At 41.8% G+C, this 22096-nt stretch overlaps 1 protein-coding gene across 1 annotated transcript in view; it reads left to right on the top strand.

The window, feature by feature from the left end:
• Nucleotides 1–436: 436 nt before the first annotated feature.
• Nucleotides 437–22096, top strand: part of SSPN (sarcospan) — a 28860-nt gene continuing 7200 nt past the window's right edge. The window contains exons 1-2 of the mRNA XM_019544389.1: nucleotides 437–969; nucleotides 20456–20542. Of these exons, the coding sequence (XP_019399934.1) occupies nucleotides 496–969; nucleotides 20456–20542 (561 nt within the window). The 5' untranslated portion in view covers nucleotides 437–495. The remainder of the gene's footprint in view (nucleotides 970–20455; nucleotides 20543–22096) is intronic.

The following is a 22096-nucleotide window of genomic DNA, read 5'->3' as shown; positions in this document are numbered from 1 at the left end:
TGTGGTTATTTGTAAAACCCCTCTGCACCTCTCTTTGCTTTATGACTCTTGGGCTATTCTGTGTTGCTTGAAACCCCAGAAACCTGGCTTTTGAATTTTTGTCATGTTAAATACATCCTTGTTATAGATCCTGTCTTCACCCACCCAAGCATGCACACAATCTGTATGCAAATTATGCTTATGTGTATTGTGCACAGCCGCACATGGATTTATTGCCTGGGATTCTGCATGCCAATAACATACAGGATTATTACATTGCAAAAAGCCTGTTACTTTCACAAGCACAAATAAAATGCATCCTAGGCACTGAGGCAGTCCCCAATTAAACAAAGACGTCTTGCCTAGCTAATTAATTTCACACCAGTACTGAGGATCTTCTGCAGCCTGATTATGACACACAGACTTCATGTGCACAGCCAGCCCCAGCATAGGGAACTGGCTTCTTCATGTTGCTAGTTCACTACCCCCCTTGAACCCCCCTGTTCTCTGGGCTATATGTGGCATTTTGAAGCTCTGACAATCTGCTCCAAATGTTTTCCATATTTGTTCAGCCTCCTTGATTCAAATACCAGGAAAAACTCAGCCAGCACAAAGCCAGGCTTCAGGGGGAAAAACCCCCCCACACACCCATCAGAAAAAAAGTTCATCAACATGGGAAAAGAGGAGAAGACATCCCAGCATAACACATCCCTTAATAACCAGAATCAGACAGGGAAGGCACCTGGAGGGGAGGAAAGCACCGATCCAGCCAAGAAGCAAGAGCCAGCAATGAAGAAGGACAAAGCCAAGGGGGATCCCAAAACGGGCCAGGAAGAGGAATCCCACACTTGTTGTGGCTGCCGTTTCCCGCTGCTGCTTTCATTGTTGCAGCTGGTGTTAGGCATCTCTATAACAGTGCTGGGCTTCATTATGGCAGGCATCAGCTCTTCTTTTCTAGTCAGAGACACTCCATATTGGGCTGGGATAATTGTAAGCATAAAGTCTGTTTCTACGTAAAGTGCATTTGCCAACATTAATGCCAACTGCATGATGCTGCACTTAAGACTAACCAACTGCATGTCCTGCACCATATAGGAATTAAGCTAATTGTAAATATTCCTGGGATGATGTATCTAATTTACTTTCCTGAGGAAACTGCAGTTGCAGTGTAATATAACCGTTTTATATTCTTTCCTGCAACACCCCAAGAGACCTTGAATAAAGCAGGGGTGCTGTGCACCTGGTACCTATTATCTAGTTGGTTTGCAATTACATAATGTTTAATGATGCTGAAAAAATGGTTGCTGCTTATATTGTCTCCCCTCCCCCTCCAAAACTAGGTTTAAGAAGTAAAAGCATAAGTATAACTTCTGGTTCAGCGCATTTGTAAGAGCATCAGGCAAGAAATGGCTGCTCTTTAGCTTCCACGTAGCAATGAGTTCTAAAAAAGTCTGTAACTTAACCCTTTTCTTCCCCCTTGTCCCAAGTTCTTTGCCACACATTGCACCATGTGTGGCTCTTGGGACTAATGGGTTAACACAAAATGCAAAACAAGTAGGTGTGCAAAATCTTAAGGCTTATGACAAGCTGGCCAGAGATAGCAAATTCAAAGTTACAAGTGACATGAAAGTCATGTGCATTTGTGGGATGGGATCAGTGGCAGGAGTAAAGGGTGGGGTTCCTGAGGAGTCTGTAGTGTAGATGATCATACACATATGAAGAACCAGCTGAGAAACAGGGTCCAAATCCTAAACACAAGCAGCTTCTTTAGAAGTCAATAGGAGCTGTTGGTGTTCAGTGTCTCCTGTGTATTAGAAACATTTCTACATGCATATTTTTCTCTAAAGGAATAGATTTGCAGTAAAGATATACTCATTTATTGGTACTAATTTTGAGTATTAGAATAAACTATTTACTATTTAGGAACTGGAATAACAATAACAAAATCTAAATGCACTATGATGCATAAACAGCCATTATGCTGAATCACTTAAATGTAAATCCTCATTAGTTCAAGGATTATTTGACCTTCTGAACTCTTAGGTTTTACTGCATTAATCCAGCTGCTCCACATGGCTGGTGGGGCTAGAGCAGTTGTTATGAACTGAGTTGTGGCAGGGAAATGGGCCTGATCCTGCGAGACAGTAAATGATTTGAACGTAAATTTCCAAACTAAGTAACTGTTCATACTAAAATGATCTCTTTCCCCTTCTCCCTCTCTCCCTCTAGTATATACATGATTGTGAAATGCACCCTATACCAATTCCACTTTTGCTTGCAGAAAATAACATTCATTAAAGTTAGAGTGAAATGGGGGCTATGAATTAATCAGTTGCAGCATTTCCACTTCAGTATATAACTTTATATTGAATTATATGTTATATGTGTGTATTATGTATGTATTTATATAATACATAATTAGATGGAAATGCCTCATGTGATTATATATCTAAGTTCACATGTCCAAAAATGTGTGCAACTGCAGAGGGTCAAATTATCTTCTCAGAGTAGCCTTATTGCTTTCCCAAATCTGCAACAGCCCTTTATTAGAAGGGCTGATAAACAGCCATAAAGATTCTGGGCCAGATCTCCAGCTGGAGTTAGTTGGCAGAGCTCCAGATTTACAGCTGCAAAGAATAGCCCTCAATCTGCCTGCATTTGGCCATCACCAAACAAAAATGTGTAGGCCTGAGAATTTGCACATGAAGTAAAAGACAGCACTTTAAGTTTATTCAGTGTTCAAGCCAAACTCAGGCCTAAACCAAAACTACTGAGTTTTTCAACCATCCTCTATGATGTCAGAATAGCCACACACAGAGAAGATGCTGGTGGCATGTCTTACAGGAAATTGTTCTCAATGTAGTGCAATCATTTTACCTTTCCAGCCACATAGAAGACCTGCAGATACAAAGGCTTGCCAATCTAAGAATATATAGAGATTAATTAAGAAAAAAATCATCTTGTAGGCTAGCCTTGCTGCTTTCAGTTTACAGATTAAGTCACCAGCAGGTTTGAATTTACTTTTAGGTGTGCATAAGTAAGTTCTGGTGATTGATGCCCTGCTAACTCTGCCTGGTCTTAGAATGGATGGGGGATTGTCAAGTGAAAATCTGCCTGAGATGCGTATAGAGGAAGTCCAAAAGGAAAGAGAGGTATATATTGTAGCCCATCACAGCAGTCTACTTAAGTGTAGAGATTAGAGGGGAGCGTGGCAGTAGGAAAGACAGTTGACATGAAGAACCTAGATGGGGATATGCCTTTCCCAGCAGGCAAGGAGTAACATGATTTAGCTGGAGCTCCATCCATGTTAGGAGAGCTGTGAAAACTAAAGCAAAGGATTATGAGATGTTGGATTATTAGAGACAAAAAAGGGAGTGGAGAAGTTCTTCTGTGTTGTAATGCAGTAATGGGTGCAGAGGGTGTTTATTGGGAAACTGTATGGAAGAGGTTGAGAATCAGTGAGCTAGAGCAACTTAATTCATATCTACCAGTGGTCTGCAGAATGAAACGTTCTGAGAATAGTGAAATGGAGAAAAAAAGAGAAGATGGTCCAGGAATAGGATTGACTGAACTAGGATGTCTTGCATGTATATATTCCACTGTCTTGCTTTTGGGCTTGCAACAGGGAAGGAAAGCATTTGGAAGGAATACATATGGGCAAGGGCTGGTATGTGTCTTGTTCACAAAACAAATAAGCTCAGATTCTGTACACAGTGTGTATTTTTCTGGAACTCCTTTATTAGTATATAAATGAGGAACTTTGCCTTGGTTGGCAGTGCAACGGGGTAGAAAGATGTGGTATAAAATACCAAAATGTATTTGTTCTAGTAACAAACCCACTCAAGGGCTCTTTTACAATTTTTGATTAACACTCAGATTCACCAACTGTTTAAGAACTTTAAATTATATTATCAAGACCATTTTGGGAAAGATGGCAATGCTGGACTGAAAACTTTTCCCTTTCTCTCGCTCTCTCGTGTACCTCCATTGCAATTATATCGGCAGTGAAGTGGATTCCTTGGCTATTAATGTAGCATGAGAAAAAAATAAAGAAAAATTGCTAATGCGTTAACAGGCCTTGAGTGAGGAATTTTTTATTTACTAGTGGCAATATGTTTACTATGTTGCTGAACCGTGCCAAAAACAATGCCGTTACACATTAGCATTAAAGGATAGGAACTTATCAAGAGAAGTATGTAGAGTAAAATGTTCTCGTGAACACCAAATTACGCAGAACTGGTCTGAAATTTAGGTTTTATTACTTGCCCTCAATTTGTTGGGATTGTCAGGACTCACAGATTTATTGAATATGTCTGGGCTGTTTTATGGTGCTGCAGATCCAGTGATGTACCTACTACGCCACTGAGCAGCACTAGGCTATTATTCCCTGTGGACCAGATGCTAGAGGGGGAAATGACACTTTTTGTTACGGTTGGACCCAAACTATTTCAACCTGAAGCCAGTTGCAACTGAATTTCATTTGAAATACAAGGGACTCTATTCAGAAACCAAAAGAAAGCTTCATGGGCAAAGACCCCTGAACTTAGTGCAGTTATGGGCACTTCTGGACTCCAAGTCTGCAATAGGAAGTTACCTGTCTCCTGATTAAGGCCGAATGACCTATTACCTTTAAAAGCAGAATGAACCTATTGTACGCCTAGGGACAAACAAATCAATTCAAATGAAATAGGTGGAGATTTAAACCTGTGCCCCAAACTGAGCTGTTTGTACAGCTTTAAAATAGTTTGGATAAACTTTCTGCCATCACAAGTGGGGCTGAGCCAGAACCAGAGAGAGATGAGTTGTTTTTTCTAGGTTCTGACCCTGCTGTGATAGTGCCCTTTGTCAAGTCACATAATTTCTCTCCATCTCTCTTTTTTTCTTCCATAAACTGGGTCTCATGGTAGTTATTCATTCACCTTTATTTTAAGATCTCTGATTGAGAAATGCTGTAGAAACCCTGTGTCCAGCTGTTATGCCATCTTGTTCATTTCCTTGTGGCCTTTCCATATCCAAAGGGTGCATTTTTTCCATGAGAGCCTGTTCTAATAACATTTCTACCATAATCAAGAGTAGAAAATATCCACAATCTTACAAGCAAGTATGTTTCCTGAGTAATTTTAGCCTAGTTTTTTAGACTTAGGCTGTTAAGATAGTTACAGGAAGGTCTGGATCTATTTCTGAAGCTTGTAACAACCTCCCACTGCAATTTGTAACTTTACAAACTTGTTGTGCTTTCATTGTTTGGACTTCTTTTAACACAGTTGAAAATAATTCTATCTTCACCTACTTCACTACTACCCAAGCAACACCCCTGAATGTATCTTCTGTGAATTTTATTGTATAGTTTGGTTAAACCGTAAGAACTACTTTTGGGTTGTCCCAAACAGAATAGCTCCTTCTAGAGTTTGATCTTAAAACCTGATTTGGCTTTTGTTTATCATTCCAGTTATACCTCTGCTGTTCAGGCACAGGAGAACTTTCCTTAATATTGGCTTTGTTTCTAGGTTTCTAGGGTCTTTGAGTCTGAGGTTTCCCTCAGAAGTAGGCCACTAAAGGGAGTCAGATCCACAGACTCCCAGACCAACTTGTCTGTGAAACCAAAGAAACTGTAGTTATATTAGTTCTCAAAAGTCATATCAGTTGGCTTTGCCTGTCTTCATAATCTCTAGAAGTAAGAGAGAACCTGCAATTTGGGAGAGGAATAAACTTTTCTGGGTATGGAACAAATCATGTACATTATGTTTCCTGCGTATAGGGCAAAATCTTTTATTCACTTAGGACCCAATTTTTGAAGTGTTCCACAACTGCTGGTCGGAAGAGGCTATCAAACAACCTTAGTTCCTACATAGGCATTTCATTAAGAGCCATATTTCCCAAACTGCTCAGCACCTGGCTGTGCCACTGTGACATTTAAGGCAATGTTTTAAGGGCTTAGGAAAGGACGTGCTCCGACGTTACTGCATAGTAGTGCCAATTACAGGAAATTAAGTTAGTACCTGTTATTACAGGTACTAAATTAATGCGCCCTAATTATGGCACATTAATGCATGTGTGGACGTGCCCACTGCCTTGATAAAGTGAGCTTCAGCTCATGAAAGCTTGTGCTACATATACAGGGGTACCATGGTACACCCTTCTTTTGGTTCCTGTCTTGCCCAAATTTTAAAACCAACTGCATGGGACAGCAACTGCATTTCTATTCAGGCAGACCTGTGAGAGTCAATTGACTCATGTCTCATTATCACCTCCCTGGGTGTTTATAGACGTGTTCTGGGAGGTGGGAGAAGGGGCACTTTAATTAATCTGAAAGATGTGCTAATTTAAAAGCGCCCAGAGCATCACGTGTCAGCGTCCCTGCATAGAAAAATGATGGTGGGGCACTTTGAACTAAAGCTCATCAAATGTGTCAATTCTAGAGCGTTGGAGCAGCCTCGCCGCATGTGTGTAGGAGCCCCCTGATTCCTGTTCATCTCTCTCTACTCCACCAGTCCTAACAACCCTCTATCCTTTTTGATGGTTTTGTGGTTTCACTACCCAAAATATCCTTTCTTCTACAATTTTGCTGTCAGTTCGCCATTCCTGGTAATGTGTCTCTTTTATTTCACAGCCATGCAGACTGTTTTTAGCTCTAGCTAAAAACCTTAACTCAGGTGTAGAAATGACTGACAGCAAAGTACTGGAGACACTGTCAAGACACTCAAGAAGGCTAGATTTTGTTTTGTGAATCTGAATGAGATTTATATTTTACTATAATGACTACAGAACTAATGATATCTTTTTGACTTTTTACCTAGTTTATTGTGTTGGTTTTTTTTAAACTTTATATATACTCTAGCAAATTAGTGTACATTCCAATAGCTATATTTGTTTTCTGTTGTGATCTTAGACTGGATAATATAGTGCTAGCCCCCTACCATATTAGTAAAGCTTTTAATTTCTCTTTAAAAGGACAAAAATTTGCGTGGTTATATGTGATGATGTGCCACACCCTTTTCAAGATCCTAGATTCACCCATGTACATCTCTCTCTCTCTCTCTCCGTCTCTCTCTCTCTCTCTCTCTCTCTCCCTACTTTGGTTAACCAATAGGTAGAAGTCTACCCCACCTTCTATTTGTCTTCAGACTAAACACAGCTAACTGCATCTCTCTTCACTTTCAACTACTACTGTCACTCCCTCCATTTCTTTCTTTCCAAGTTGGTCAAGCATCGTCCTTAGGTGGGCTAGACAAGAAGTTCTTAATTTTCTCCATCATTTATCTTCCTGTGTCATACAAGGACAACTCCCTGAAGTCCCAAAATGCACCCCTTTCCAGTAAGAATCCCCAATGTACTAAGCAGTATAATGATCATGGCTGACTGGTACCTATCCACAATATCCCTACTGTGTCTAGTTTCCATTCCCTACACTTCATTCATTTTAGGTTGGGGGATAATGGAACAAGGCTGATATGGGTGCAAAAGGTAGACAGACCTTCAATTAAAAGTATTTTAATTGAAGTGATCGATCTTCATTTACACAGTGCCAGAAATAAAGATGACTCTTTATAAAAACCTTGATAGAATAAGACACATTATTTGCCTTCAGCAAGTCACAGTCTTAGAGAGACAAGATAAATAAAGACACAGCAAAGCCTGAGGCCAACAGTTCAGTAAAGGTGGTTGTGGATTTTTTTTGTTGTTGTTGAAGAGAAGCAAGGGAGTGATCATTTCTGAAAGAAATGGTTTTGTGGGAGGATTTACAGGAGAGGGCACCTTTTAATGTAGACTCAGACAGCCGTGTGAATCAACCTGGCCATATCACAGGGCTGGCAGAGGAGCTGGCTTGAAATTTTTTGAAGTCTTTTGATGCATAGTGAAAAAACAGACATCAAATAAAAGGAACAGGCTCCCAACACAGCATATCTCTGTAAGACTGATAAATGGGATGCTTAATTGATGTTTCCAGAAGTTAAAGCAAAAGGGTCTGATTCAGACTTTGGGGTCCCATTTCTGGTTCTACTCATGACTTGCCTTGTTGTCAAATTTGGGTGCAAAAATAAATACTTAAGTAATTATATAAGTGTTCCAGCTTGCAAAGGGTTGAGTACCTGCAGCTCCCATTTCAGGTGCACTTTTGAAAATCAGACCACTAACTCTTAACCTCTCTGTCTTGGAGTTCTGAAGGCTCAACCCTAAATGTGGCTGAATTAAGCATGGCTCCCTTTTGGAAGGATGGAGAAAACATGACATTACTTGCAGTCATTATACCCATTAAAACCCCTCTCTGGGATAACTCTGGTATCCACAGTTCTCAGGGAAGTCAGTGGAGTTCACAGGTTAACTTCTGCTTCTGAAATACTGCAAAGTGACCTCACAGAGGAGATGAAGAACAGGCCCTTCATCATCAAAACTTGATTCAGTGAGACTGACCAAACTCACAGGGGTGCTGTGAGGCTTCATTATTGGGATAATATTTTGAGATCCTTGAGCAAAAGGTTTCTAAAAGCATAAAATAGTGTACAGGGGTCTGCAGTGAATAAGACTTTCCTGTGCTATAAAACAATGTAAACTAAAACATGGCCTTAAATATGTCTTGCTCATTAGTTAGGACTAGCTAGACTGATGATTGTAAATCATAATATTATGGACTGGAGAGACATGCGGTACCTTTAAGTGATCATATAACATGAGTAATTTACACAGTTACTCTTAATGAAGCTTTTTACGATTCCACTGTACGTTATAGCCTTAACTGCTTCTCCATACAGATCAGCATCTGTATGCAGTCTCAGCCTGTTTTAAGACCATGAAAATTCATATGTTGAAACTACAGTCATTTCCTCTTACCCTTGTCCTTTCAGGGTCCCGATACTGATGTAAGCAGAGCACTGACTGCTCAGTATGGGTCTTCCAAATTTTAGGCAGCAATATCATGGTCACTGAGAGGACAAAAATTGAGAAGTGTCAGACACTTGAGCAGGGGAACAGTTGATCCTATCCTGTATCAATAGTGGGAAATTAATATGACTTTAAAGACAGTTAAATGTCTTACCTGTCAAAGCCTGAGGGGAAAGAGAGACTTTCTAGTTACTTCTCCACCTATTTCTGAAGCAGAGGGGAGGTAGCATTCAGTCATGCTTCACCTACTATACAACCTTGCTAGGCTTTCAGCTTTCACTTCTTATTAGAGAAACTAGTTTCAATCATTAATAAAAGGTGACATTTAAAAACTGGCACAGGCAAAGAAGCTAATGAAAATTAGAGTTATGCAAACATTCTTTTTTTATGTACAGGCCAGCTTTTACTAGTCATGGGTGAACACCAAAAGTCTGGGTGGTTTGCCATAGAGCAGCAACTTCAGTTGAACCTTCTGCAAACTGCTTGCACCTCTGGACTGTGAGATGAGGCACATTTCTTAAAACAGACTCTTGTGAGATTTCTGACACTTGTTTGCAGTTCTATCTGTGCATACCAGAACCTCTTGCAGCATAATGATTACCGTTAAAAAGTCAGAATTTACCACTAGTTACCATATATGTGTCTGATTAATCACAGCATTTGCCCCCTTTTTTTGCATTCGAAATAGCTGCCATCCCCCAGTGCTAGAGCTAATTGAAAAACAATGGGAATTATTCAAATATTTCTGTGACAATTTATCCACTTTCATTAAAACTTTAACTAAAATTTGGTAACTGAATAAATGCTGACTTACTACTGGTGAGCCCTGGATTTTGGCATTCCTGTTCAAGCTGGAACCTAGAAGAAATAAAATAGAAAGTCAGACTTTGTCAAATAATGCTGTTATTGTGTTTTGTTATGCAAATTTCTTTCAGCTGTTCAGATTTTTTCTTGGTTTACTCTCAGGCTACCTAGAGATGCTTGTCACACCTCGACACCCATGGCTCAAGTCTTCATGTATCAAGCCTTTTGTCTCAAACTTTACATAGCCCTCTAAAGATGTCCTTTTGTGGTCAGAATTGCTCCCTCCCCACAACAATTCAGTGATACCTGCAAGCATATTTAATGTTTTGTGCAGTATAAAAATGTCAAGCTGCTCCTCTGACACTCAAATGTGAATGGCTACACACCATGCAAAAAGTTGCTGTGGACAGCAAGATTTTTCTGAATGTATAGACGGGAATATACGTGACAAGAACAGTGATCTAGCAAGTCAGTTAACTCTTCTTGAATGGTAGCCAGTACCAGAGGGATAAAAACCCTTCTGTTGCCTGATAGTGGGCAATTACAAAATAACTTGCCGTAATAGGAATTTTCTTCCTGACTCCATTTGTTCACAGTTGACTCATTTCTTGAAGCTTAAGAGTTTACATTCCTGCTTTAAAAGGAGCATTATAAATAATGTAACTCTGGATATTCTCATTACCCATATAAAAATGTAATCCTCTTCACCTTGGTGATACCATGAGTTCCAAAGATGGTAAATCTATTATCTTTTTCATTTTATTGGCTCATTTAACCCATATATTCCTGATAACTAGAGCTTGTAAAAGAGCAGGCGAGTTAAGTTACTCTCTTGCTTAAGTGGTCACAGGGCACGTCTACACATGTGAATTTACTGCACAATAGCCAAAATTAGCGCACAGTATGGGCACATGTCTACACGTACATGCTCATACTGCGAACTAAATATGGCAATTTATGCCTACTTGAGCATAAACTTGATACTTGCATCATGCAAGTATCAAATTTATACGTGGTTAGTTACTTCAAAGTAATGCATGTGTAGACGTCTTACTCTGAAGTAACACTGTGTGTGGGCTGACTTGGGACTAAAGTTAGTCCCAAGTCAGTCCACACACAGCGTTAATGCACCTTAACACCTGCATGTATAGATACTAACCTATTCCTGCTTACTGCATAGTAAATTTAAGCTACTGTAAATGCACATGTCAACATGCCCACAGTGTTTGTTACGTTTTGTGGTGTGGCTACTGCTCAAGATGCTTCTTTGGACCACATTTTCCTTTCTCAATGTCTTGTTGGATATTTTTAGCTTTCTTGTCTTCCCCAACCCACTGTAAGTTTTCTAATATGTACCCAAAGTTTTTGGAAGAATATTTTACAAATATTTACCCTAATCTAGGGCCAGATTTTGGTTTAAAAAAAAAAAAAGACAAAAGAGGACCCCCTTACAATATAGTATAGAAAAAAAGGCAGTTTAAAGTAAATTGGGATTTTGAAAGCTGTCAGAAGAAGGCAATAAATCAACAGATCAATACCTAATGCGAGCCACCACTACAGATTATTAATTTGGGTTATTACTAATTTTTTCTTACATTATCATATTTCTTCCTTTTTATTTATATTCTATAGCCATGTTGATCATTAGAGACGATCAGTTGTTACTCAGGCAGAACTTCATTGGCAGCTTTGTTGAAATAAGCCCCTCAAGAATTTGTGCCTTTACATTTGCACTGTGTATTTTTGCTTTTGGGGGCTGATATTTTTTAAATCCTTAGTTTTCAGTTATTTCAATGAGTGTAAGGAGTTTGATGGATGAAAATCAGTCAGGCAGGGCAGGTGGATGTTCATGGTTCTGTTGCTTCCAGCCTGGGTATATTTTTGGAAAATGATCAATGTTTGTCCTTTGGAGACGGGTAGGAATGTTTGGCATGACTGAAAGCACCTTTATTTAAACAGTGTATTGCAGTAGCAAAATGATGTTGAGAGATTTCTGGTATAGGAAGTTAGAGGAATGATTTCTTTTTATCTGCTTTGGTTCTCGTTTTGAGATATTCAAAAAATGTAAAGTGTTATGTCTTTTACATGTTGAGTGTTCGTACTTTGCCAGCCACCATACTGTTATTATTAATATTATCCTTATTATTATGTTTTAGGCCTTGAGGATCCTATATGGAATAGGCACGCCATAGTGTTAGGCAAGATGCATAGTGAAAACACAGTTCCTTTCCCATTAATATAAGTACTATATTCTGGAAAGGAACCATTTCTGGTGCAGAAATTCACCCAGGTAAACTATTTGGAGGATCTAACCTCACTAGGTACTAATGGAGGGCCTGGCTCTATTTTCCATGCAATCAGTGAGCATTTACCTTAGTTGTCAATGGCAACAGGATTTAACCTGTTTTGATAATGGCTTTGATGTCATCAAAGTTTTAAAGACAAAATTAACATTTTAAAAAGCCCTTGACCATTATGTCCATTTCATTTGCTGCTAAATGGAAATGTTGTGAACATTTTTCTTGAATCTTACCTGCTTTGGTAAATAGCTATTTTCATTTGAGTGTAAACCTTTGCCTACGATTGAGAATGTTGTACCAATATTAAATCTATAGCCTTCATAAACACATCTGTATCACATTCAGGACTTTTTCTAGACCTGAATGTGCCATACCTTTCTATATTTAATTCATACCTTGGATAACTTTTCAAGCAATCATCTATTCAGTGAGGGTATACCAACCTATCTGGAAAATTCTGAATAGGGAATTTGAAATAAACTCAAATAGAAATTTAGAGCATGTCTACATGTGCATTTTAATATGCAGTGGCCTATTTTACTGTGCAGTAGAGCATCTAGTCAAAAACTGTGCTAATATGCTAATGCACAGTAAAATTAGGCTACTGCACATTAAGCATCACTAAAAAAGGGTTTCAGGCTCCCTGCTGGGTTCTGTGCTGCTCCTTGGCTCTATGTTAATTCCCTGCTCCCAGGCTCAGCGTAGGACCCAGCAGTGAACCTGAAACCAGGGAGAGGGTCAGTGTAGAGCCAAGGAGCAGCAGGACCCAGCAGTGCCTATAGGTACTGCATTATTACATAATACTCTATTCTAAGATTCAGCTTTGTTTTAGCCATGCTGACTGGGGGAGGGATGGGGGGGGGATGGGACTCATCTTGGAATTGAGTAAATATGATAATTCCACAATGTTCTATGAATCTATTCTAGTTTTACACCAGGATTTAGCTATTGTCCTTCAGGAAATGCTCTTAAAACTAGATCTTGAAAATACTTCTGCCTAGATAGGGCATTATCATATGAGTAGTCCCTGTGGCTTCATGGGATTCAACTGAATCATGTATATAAATGTTTTCATGTTCTCAGCCTGAGTTCCATTCTTTACTTCCTACTATTGCTAGGAGAGTTTGGACATTCCTAGATGTGATTTTCTTAAGATTTAACTTTTTATGTGTATGTTAATTGAATTAAAAGATTAATATATAGTCTAATGGAACAAGGACATGGGTGATTAATCCTGAGAAATAAAACGCATTTGAGTCGCATAGAAGTAATGTTGCAGGGTGGGGGAGAGGGAGGGGAGGGAAAACCTTTGACAAGAAAGTTCACCCCTCCCCACCCAACAGCCCTGTCAACTTTCTGTCAACAGTAAAAAGAAGAAAACAAATAAATTGGAGGTCATGGACAGTCATAGGACCAGAATATAAATACTCATGACACAGAACAGAGTAAATAACACTGATGCTTTCTTTGCAAATGGTCTCAGGCAATACTTCCTATCCATGTCTTAATGAAATGACATGAATAAAACTTTATGGGTAAATCTGTTATTGATCGCTCAGAATGTTTGAGGAATACCACTAACTCTGGATTTGAAAGTGCTCCTCTCTTAAAGGGACATTGTCAAGTAGGTTATGTCTAAAATGCAAACATAAAGGAAAACATGTTGTCCCTTTATTTTTCTCTTTCAATAAAAGGGATGCTTTTTATCAGTGCATGCTTTAAAATTATTGATGTTTTTGGGGGGGGGGTTACCCAAAAACAACCCTCTGCACTGCAAACACTCAAACACAATCCATGTGTTAAAACCTGATTGTGAAACTGACTGTCCAGAAATCCAGATCCTTAGCTAGCGGAAGCTGGCATAGGTCCACTGATTTTGATGGAGTTATGCCAAGATGTGGCCCTGAGAGCCTCACCTAACAATCTAGGCACAGCGGGGAGGTAGAGAGCTTACTCCCAGAGGCAAACAATAAAAATAAATTAGGGTCCAACTCCATTCCCATTGTAATTAAAGGGAGTTTTATGATTACATTTTAACCAGAGGACGAATAGTCCTTAGATGCTTAATATCCATCCATTTGTATAATCAAGATGCTGTCATTCAAGTGTGTTAGTAATGCCATGTAACATATCTACTCCTCGCTTAACATCATAGTTACGTTCTTGAAAAATGCGACTGTGGCCGGACACTGTGGGTGCCTGCCACTTTGAGGGCCTGGAGCTGGCAGCCACCAGGTGCCTGATGAGGGCAGCCATTTTGGAATCAGGGGCTGCCCATATAAACAGGGCAGTTTGGCTGCTAGAGGCCAGGCAACAACATTGCCTGGCTGGAGGGCTGCTGATATCATCTGGAGGTAAGGGAGGAGCTGTAGGGGATGGTTTGCAGTTTTCCTGGTCCTGGGTACAACTTAAAACTGCACCCTGCCAGGAGCGGGTGGCCTGGTGGGGCTCCTAGTAGTGCGGGAGCCCCCGGGAAATACCAGGCCAGTTACCACCCTGGTGAAAGGCAAGTCTGGGCACCTTAACCCCTAGCTCCCACAACCGGATGGGTTACCCCTATGTTGGAGGGTCGGGAAGGTGGACCCCATGGCAAAAGAGTAAGGGCCATAGACTCAATGCCTGTCTGAACTTCCCCTGACTAGCCCATACTGGGGCCAGGACTGGCAGGGCCAGGGGCTCACCGCAAGGAAGGCCCAAGAGCTGAGGGCCTGGGGTTCCAACTGGCCTGGAGGTGGGCCAGGGCTATTGAGCCGAAGGTCCCAGCGGGGGGATCATACCTGAAGGGGAAGCAGCTCAGGGATGAAGGTGGAAGAGACCACCTGATGAGAGGAACCCAGGTGGTAGGATTCTGGGGCCCAGTGTGGGGGCCGGTGATTGTAAGAACTATAGATGCCATCTGCAAGGCTTGGGCTGTGGTGTAGGGGAGGAAAGGAGCCACAGATAGTGCCCTCTGGCATTGGGGCAGGAAATAGGCAGCCTCCCACTTACCAACATCTACTAATTAATTATAACAGCAAGGCATGGTGGGCGAGAATGCAGGCAGTTAGCCCAGAAACAGGTGGGCAGGCCACAGTTGGATCGGCCCCGCGAAGGCCCCCTGTTACAGCAATTTAAACAAAACGATGTTAAGCGAATCCAGTTACGTTACAGTAGTTACCTACTCACAGGTGGCAGCCAAACAATGTTCTCTAATAGTTCAGCAACATAATAATGAGATGACGTTAAGTGAGGAGTACCTATACTTAATTGTTTTACTGTATTTAGAAACACATTAATTAGTCTCATTTAACCATAAAGTCCTCACCCAGTTTAATCAGATCCTGCCAGTATATTTTTAGAGCTGTAAAACACTGTGGTGCGAAACGATGTTTCAATGTATGCCCTTTAGAGCATATTCACTAATATAGTATTTTTGTAAAAGCAAAAACACTTTGTCCCTAGTCTAGTCAGGATCTACTACTAGACTCGCAACTCAGCTTCTTAAAGCATTCTTCTGCAGCCCTACAGATCTGGCTGACCTCCCTTATACCCCAGCCCTGCAATGGAATCCATGCAGCTCTGGAGACCCTTGCAGTTCTTCACAGGCACTGAAGTTTGCCTATGTGCATCTCACTGTGGAGTTGGGGCCTTAATGCAGATCTTGATTTGTGATTCATGTCCCCTTGTTTTTTTCTTTGCAGTTAGAAGATAGGGTAGTGTGGCACCTTAGGGTAAAGTTACACATTACACTTGGACCATACTAAAGTTAGAATGTGCTGTGAACAGTTGCATGTTAAGGGTTAATAACGTTTCTTCCCTCTATCGCTCTGAATTGCCACTAAAGGGCTGGCAAGCAGGGGTGTGGCTAAGAACCAGGACACCTGGGCTCTACCCATGCTCATGGTTGTGGGGTGGGAAGTGGTGTTTCCTGGGATGCTGGAATACTGCAGATTGTTCATTTTATCTCTGCTGAGCAAATGGAAGTTATACTAAAATGAGCTAGGTAGCATGGCCCCGAGTTAAACCTTGCCTGAGGTGGCATAACTTTGAGATGCTCAGAGGGCTTAGCACTTACCCCTTAGCACAAGTTTATGGGCTTTAGTGCATGGTTACTTGCATTTAAATGCCTTCACTATGGTCTGTGTAACATGCAACTTTATCCTTAGGATGCCTATACACAAGCAGCAAGGCTGCTCTGACATGCTGTAATTATAGCGTCTTGGAGCAAGCTTGATTAATTGAGTCTGCTGGACTGTGGTAATTACCGTTTATTACTCCAGCACCTCGTGTATCAGAATGGTGGCAGGGGCACTTTAATTAAAGCTCAATGAATGAACTTTAGTTAAAGTGACACTGCTGCCATTTCTAAGCACAGGAACACTAATACACAAGACACACCAGATGTTTTAATTAGAGTGGCTGTTGGAGACACTTTAATTAAAGCAACCCCTCCCCTGACTCCCAGAGCACAAGTTAGTCTCTAAGAATTTATACTAGAGCCCAGGGAGACATGGGCCTTTGTAGACAGAAACTTACTTTGTCAGCTGCTAGAAATGGATGCTAGGTTCATTAGATGGATTCCTAGCATCTGATGAAATAAATTGTTCGCTATGAAAGCTCATGCCTCCCTCAGTTAGGAGTGCCTCATTTCCAAGGTCCTAATTTGGAGGTTAGATCCTGCTGGGGCGGAGACTGAACCTGGAATATATTTCTTTATAGTCCTGCTGCCTATTTACCTATCAACTTTCATTAAAAAAATGCATAAAGAACTTGTACTAGGGCCCACTGAACCCAACGAGACTTTGGCTTCATTGATAAAAGCAAGCCCACAAGATGAAATACTAATTTCAGATTTTTGGTGAAGTCAAACTAAAGAGTAGGAGTTCTGTAATCAAACATAAAATGTTTCTTATTCCAGAGTCAATTACTTAATCAGAGCAGAGAAAATAGAAATTTTTTTTAGTTGGGAGCTGACCTGAACCTAACTGAAGTTAATAGAAAGCCTCCTATGGAGTTCAGTAGAACTTGGCACAGATTCTTAAAAATATAGAACAGCAGGGGCTATCCTTTTTGGCAGACATGCCACAAATTAAGCCCTGCACTCTCCCTGAGTGCCACTCCAATAACCTTCCCCCCACTCAATCTATTGCTCTGATTCCTGCTTCCTGGCTCTTCATCCCCAGTCTGCTGCATGCCACACACAGAGGCTACCCATGCCACCTGTGATGCATGTACCATAGGTTTACCACCCTTGATATAGAGGCCACCTTTGATATTGAGTTCTCTAGAACTAACGGATGATCCAGTACAAATCAGGTAGCACTGAGTGTGAAATGCAAGGGATAGCTTTTGGAGCATTGTTTAATGAAGTTTAGAAAACAATTGTGCTTGCCAGTGACCATTTCTTCCTCTGGGCTGAGGCAGAAGATGATGGTATTTGAATGCTGACATGTTAATGAACACCTACATTCTTCCTGAACACAAGGGCTGCAATGAACATCAGCAGTAGGAAGCTTAATTTTGGGGATATCAAAGTTCCAGAAAGGACATATCAGAAACATGGGGCTTCTCTAGAAGTGCATTTTTTGGTATCTTTAGTCCATTAGGTGGCTGTGAATTCTTAAAGTCTGAGCTGTTCCCTTTCATTCATTTTTTAGTATTGTCAGAGGCAGAGCAGTGCAGCTCCATGTCTAGGGCAGCTATGCAGTGCCCTAGACCAGTGCTGACTCCTGCTGTGCTAGTTGCTGTGGTATGATCAGCCACTGCTCCAACAATGGCTGCTTTTGAGTCCATGGTCCCCAGTCCTCCCTACAAAGTGACACCAGGCCCCTTCCTCCCTCCCTGCCCCACATGACATTACTGGGTATTATTAAAGCATGAGAAGTCAATGGATTCTTGATAAATAGGTCAGCACAGATTTCTTGTGGTTTGATTTATCAAAGCTTTTTCAGTGCAGGGGGTATGTGTTCTATGTGTTCATTGCAAATTCTTTGGAAACATAATCTTAAAGTTATTACTTACTTAGACTCCCACGTGGGAGTGCTGAATCTGCCAGTATCTTTAGTACTTATTTTCTGCAATTCCTGTCCATCTAATATCTCCAAACCCACTGATACCTACCTCTCTGTGTGTCTCATTCACAGTTCATTATAGTCCCCAGCTGCCCAGACTTCCTCTTTAGCTTACACTATCAGAGACTCGCACTTTTAACTCTGGAAGTCTCCAGCGCACTCCCTAGAGTGGACAAAATGGCAGGACAGCCATGAATTTGAGACACTGGGGATGTCCAAGCTGCCGAACTAGAGCATGCTGGCAAACCAGATCTTTAACGCAGTGCTAGGGGTGCCTCTAGGAACCCCTGACCACTTAATTTTGAAGGCTGAGAGGCATGTGGCGCATGAGTGCTTTATGTTGTCACCTCAGTGAGACCAAGCGCTATGCTACTACACTGTAGACATACCCAAGGTTGGTGGTTTGTAGACTACCGGTGAGCTGTGGGAGCCCAACCTGTTGGCCCTAGCCTGTGGTAAGTGCTACTGCAAATAAATTATAATCTTTATACTGAATAATAAAAGCATCTACAGTATCTAAATATTTTCCTATTACTGTTCTGCAAAAGCAGTTGTTGCTGTTGCCATAGGGCTGCAATGCAGTCACAAAAAGGAGGGGAGATGTCCTCTTTGTTAAGATTAAAAAGGTTGAAAAGCTCTACTTTATCCCGTACTGTATGGGTAAACGTTGCCTACTACTCTTCAGCCATGTTAATGATCTCAAGACTCTGCAAACAGCATGTGACACATAGACTCACTGGTGCCCAGACTCATGATCCTACCCTGTCCCTGTTGAGAGTTTTCAGTTGTTAGTGATAGTAGGAAAGTCAGAAGGGCACAGGAGGTCAGTGACCAAATGCTGTCCTTACAAAGGGCCTTCTCCACTGAGGTTATCTGATGGTGTAAGTGGTCACTGTTTCTCAGTATTTGTGTAATAGATATTGTCTGAAATGTTACAGTGGGAGAAACACTTTCCCCCTGCCTTGTTAGACACCTAAATGCAGCAGCAATGGCTCATGCATGAGACACAGAAAACAAGACAGGTTTAGAAAAGGTCTGTGTTTAACGGATTTAGCAAGAAGACAGTAAAGCAGTGCAACAATCTATGCTGATGTTCGTAAAGCAGTCCAAACCAGGCTTTTATCAAATTTATCTTATGCCAATTAGGGACAGGTTTAAGTTAAAACAATTAAGCCTTTCATAAACCAATGTAAGGCTGTCCAAGAAGGGGCGGGGGGGGGAGGTTGATGTAAGTCAATCTGTTTAAAACCAATTTATATGAAACCCATGAAACGTGTGTGTAGACAACCCCCTTAATGAAAAGTCTGGCCTTTCCCTCTGAAAGATCTCTGGGTATACAACACAATAACCAGATTAAGGGTCTCTGAGCCCTTGTGCTTGTACAGGGCAAATAAGGAACCATGGCTCCACAGATCATCAGCAGGTTCACTCAGCAGCAGCCTGTAGCATTGCTTCAAGAACAAGAGGCTTGTGCTTGCCCGTACCTGGTACAGACAGATGTGCAGGGAAGATAGTGACATGGCTATGCCCCAACTTTGCTGGCCCCTCGGCTTATCTCTGTGGAATATTGCTGGGCACTCTTGGTGCATGACAAATCTGGGGTTCTGTGCAGTGTCATCTTTTTTCACTGCTCTGAAAAAGAGCTGTCCCATCTGACAAGCTACTCTGCACTCTCTCTCTCTTTTTCTGATATGGTTGATGTGGCCTATTTCAATAGCACCTTCTGTATATCCCCTAGAGCAACAGTCAAGTTCTTGCTGGGCTTTCTCGAGACTGTAGCTTGTTTCACACCATTTTGGAGTACGCAAGTTCTGCCTGGGGTTACTTCACACACAAACACACTCTCCAGTTATACTGGGTAAACACACTGAAGCACCAAACAGAAATAACGAGCATAAAAGGAAAAATAGAAAAGTTCTGAAGCTCAAGTGCTTAAAGCAAGTATTAGCCAGGATTTAGCCAGTTGGAGAAAGGAATTAACTTGCAGAATTTCTGGAGCCAGCACCTCCTGTTGATTCCAACTGAATTTGTAAGTTGTTGCAACCTCTGCAAATTGAGCCTCTAATTGTGATGCCTTATTATGGATCATGTGGCATCAAAGGTTTCAAAATTAAGATTTCAAAATGGAAAGCTTTAAGAGGAAGGACACCTTAGTGGTTAGGACCTGCTCTTTAGCGGATTTCTTGTTTCCTCTTGGGCAAGTCACCTTGACATTCTAGGGCCCGATCCCATTCATAAAATTGAGATGACAGCATGTTCCCATCTCATGAAATGTTGTGACACTACCTTAAAAGACAAGGAAATGCTTAAATAATCTGCAAAGGCAGCCATATGAGTGCCATAGATATTTAAATCTTTTTCATTTTAAGAATTTATTTGGTAATACAGGAGGGTACTTTTTGGGGCAAGTTTTATATCTTGACATTTAAACCTTCTTTACAGATTTGCATGGTGTCCTTAGTTGGACTTGTTACACTTTGCATTTCATACCAACCTGATGAGAAGACATGTATGCAGTTTGCTGCAAAGGTATGTTTCCATTTATTTAATTATTTTATTGTGTCAAAAATATGGTAAGCTGGTTCTGTATTAAATAACTTCCAGCCTATAGAAAGGAAAGTCAAATTGTACCTGAAATGTGCACGGATTAAATGCTTAGATTGCTGGCATTTTCCAGGATGGCAATTTCCAGGATGGCTTCTGCACTGAGCCATCCACCTCACTGCCCGACCACCACCTTCCAGGCTCTAAGTGCCTCCCTGGGGGTGCCTCATGTCTGGCCAACCCCCTTCCTGGAGCACACCTGCTAGCCTGGGGACAGAGCTGCCACCACCCAGGGATGGGCTTGATTCTGGCACCGTGTCCCCTGGGAAACACTGGCCAGTAGCCCTAGAGGGTGAGTTCTTGACTCACTTCAAGAACTTGGGGATGCTTCCCTCAGTCAGAAGCACAAGTAGTGGTCTCCCTTAGTCAGCCAAACCAAGGGGACCCCAAGGCATAATCTAGGCCCACTCCTAATCAGTCTCCCATGCTAGGTACAAAGGAGAACTTTATTGGTTACAAGGAGCAGGGTTGAAATGGGGTACAGAGTTGAGTAGTGTCAGAGAAATCCCATACAGCAAACAGGGTGGCTCGAGTAGCCTTTGATCACACATCTGAATTATTGCAAGCTATATATCTAGTTAGATCTTAGGTAACTTACTCACAAGTATCATCCAGAGGCAGGTAGAGATTGTCTGAAGGCAGGCAGTTCCTTGATCATGAGTTTTGAGAGAGAGAGAGCAAGTTTCAGATGATCCAGCTCTCTTCTCTCTGAGTTTTCATCATGGCTACAGCCCTCTCCTCCTGGGCAGTCCTTAACTTATATAGCCTTTATCACCTCATTTACCTGGTCCAACAGAGGCCAGCACCTGTTGGCTGTCAGCCAACCAATTTGAAATGCATCACTGGTTGCTGGGCAGACTGGCAGTCTCTAGCCCACCAGGGAGCCCAAGCCTGCTGTGCACCTGCTAGACCCAGATGGGGACTGCACAGCCAGTAGAGGCATCTGCCCCTCTGGGCCAGCTGCCAGTGGGCTGTGGCTGCAAAGCTGGCCTTTGCACAGCACTATTGCCATGTGTGCCCCCTAGCTGCCTGGAAGATGTTCTGAGTGTAGTGGCCTGCTTTGAACTGTCAAAGCATGTCCTCTTGGCCCCAACAGGCCAGGAGGTCAGCCACCTCCATCTGGGTCCAAGGTGCCAGCTCTGAGTAGGCAGGGTCCTAAAGTGAATTCTAAATATCTATGTTTTGCTGCCCCCCCACAGGGGTTACAGTCCCCCTAACAGGGGCCAAATGGCTCCCACAGGGGTTACTATATCCCCCCACAGGGCCCACATGCTTCACTCCTCCTGCTTGTTCCCCCAGACCTTCAGATTGCTGTTCCCCCAGACCATCCCAATGGCTGCCCCACCTGACCCCATCCCCTGCTTGTACCCCTAGCCCCCCGATGGCTTCCCCCTGCCAACCCAGCCTCTGGCACTTAAAAAGCCTCTACTCACTCCAGGAGCAGGGGCTGTGGGGCCTCCTCACAGAGCACACCCCCCC

The sequence above is a fragment of the Crocodylus porosus genome, unplaced genomic scaffold, assembly GCF_001723895.1.
Source record: "Crocodylus porosus isolate Cpor-Errol unplaced genomic scaffold, CroPor_comp1, whole genome shotgun sequence".
NCBI classification, from domain to species: Eukaryota; Metazoa; Chordata; order Crocodylia; family Crocodylidae; genus Crocodylus; species Crocodylus porosus.
This window is presented reverse-complemented; position numbering and strand designations above follow the sequence as displayed.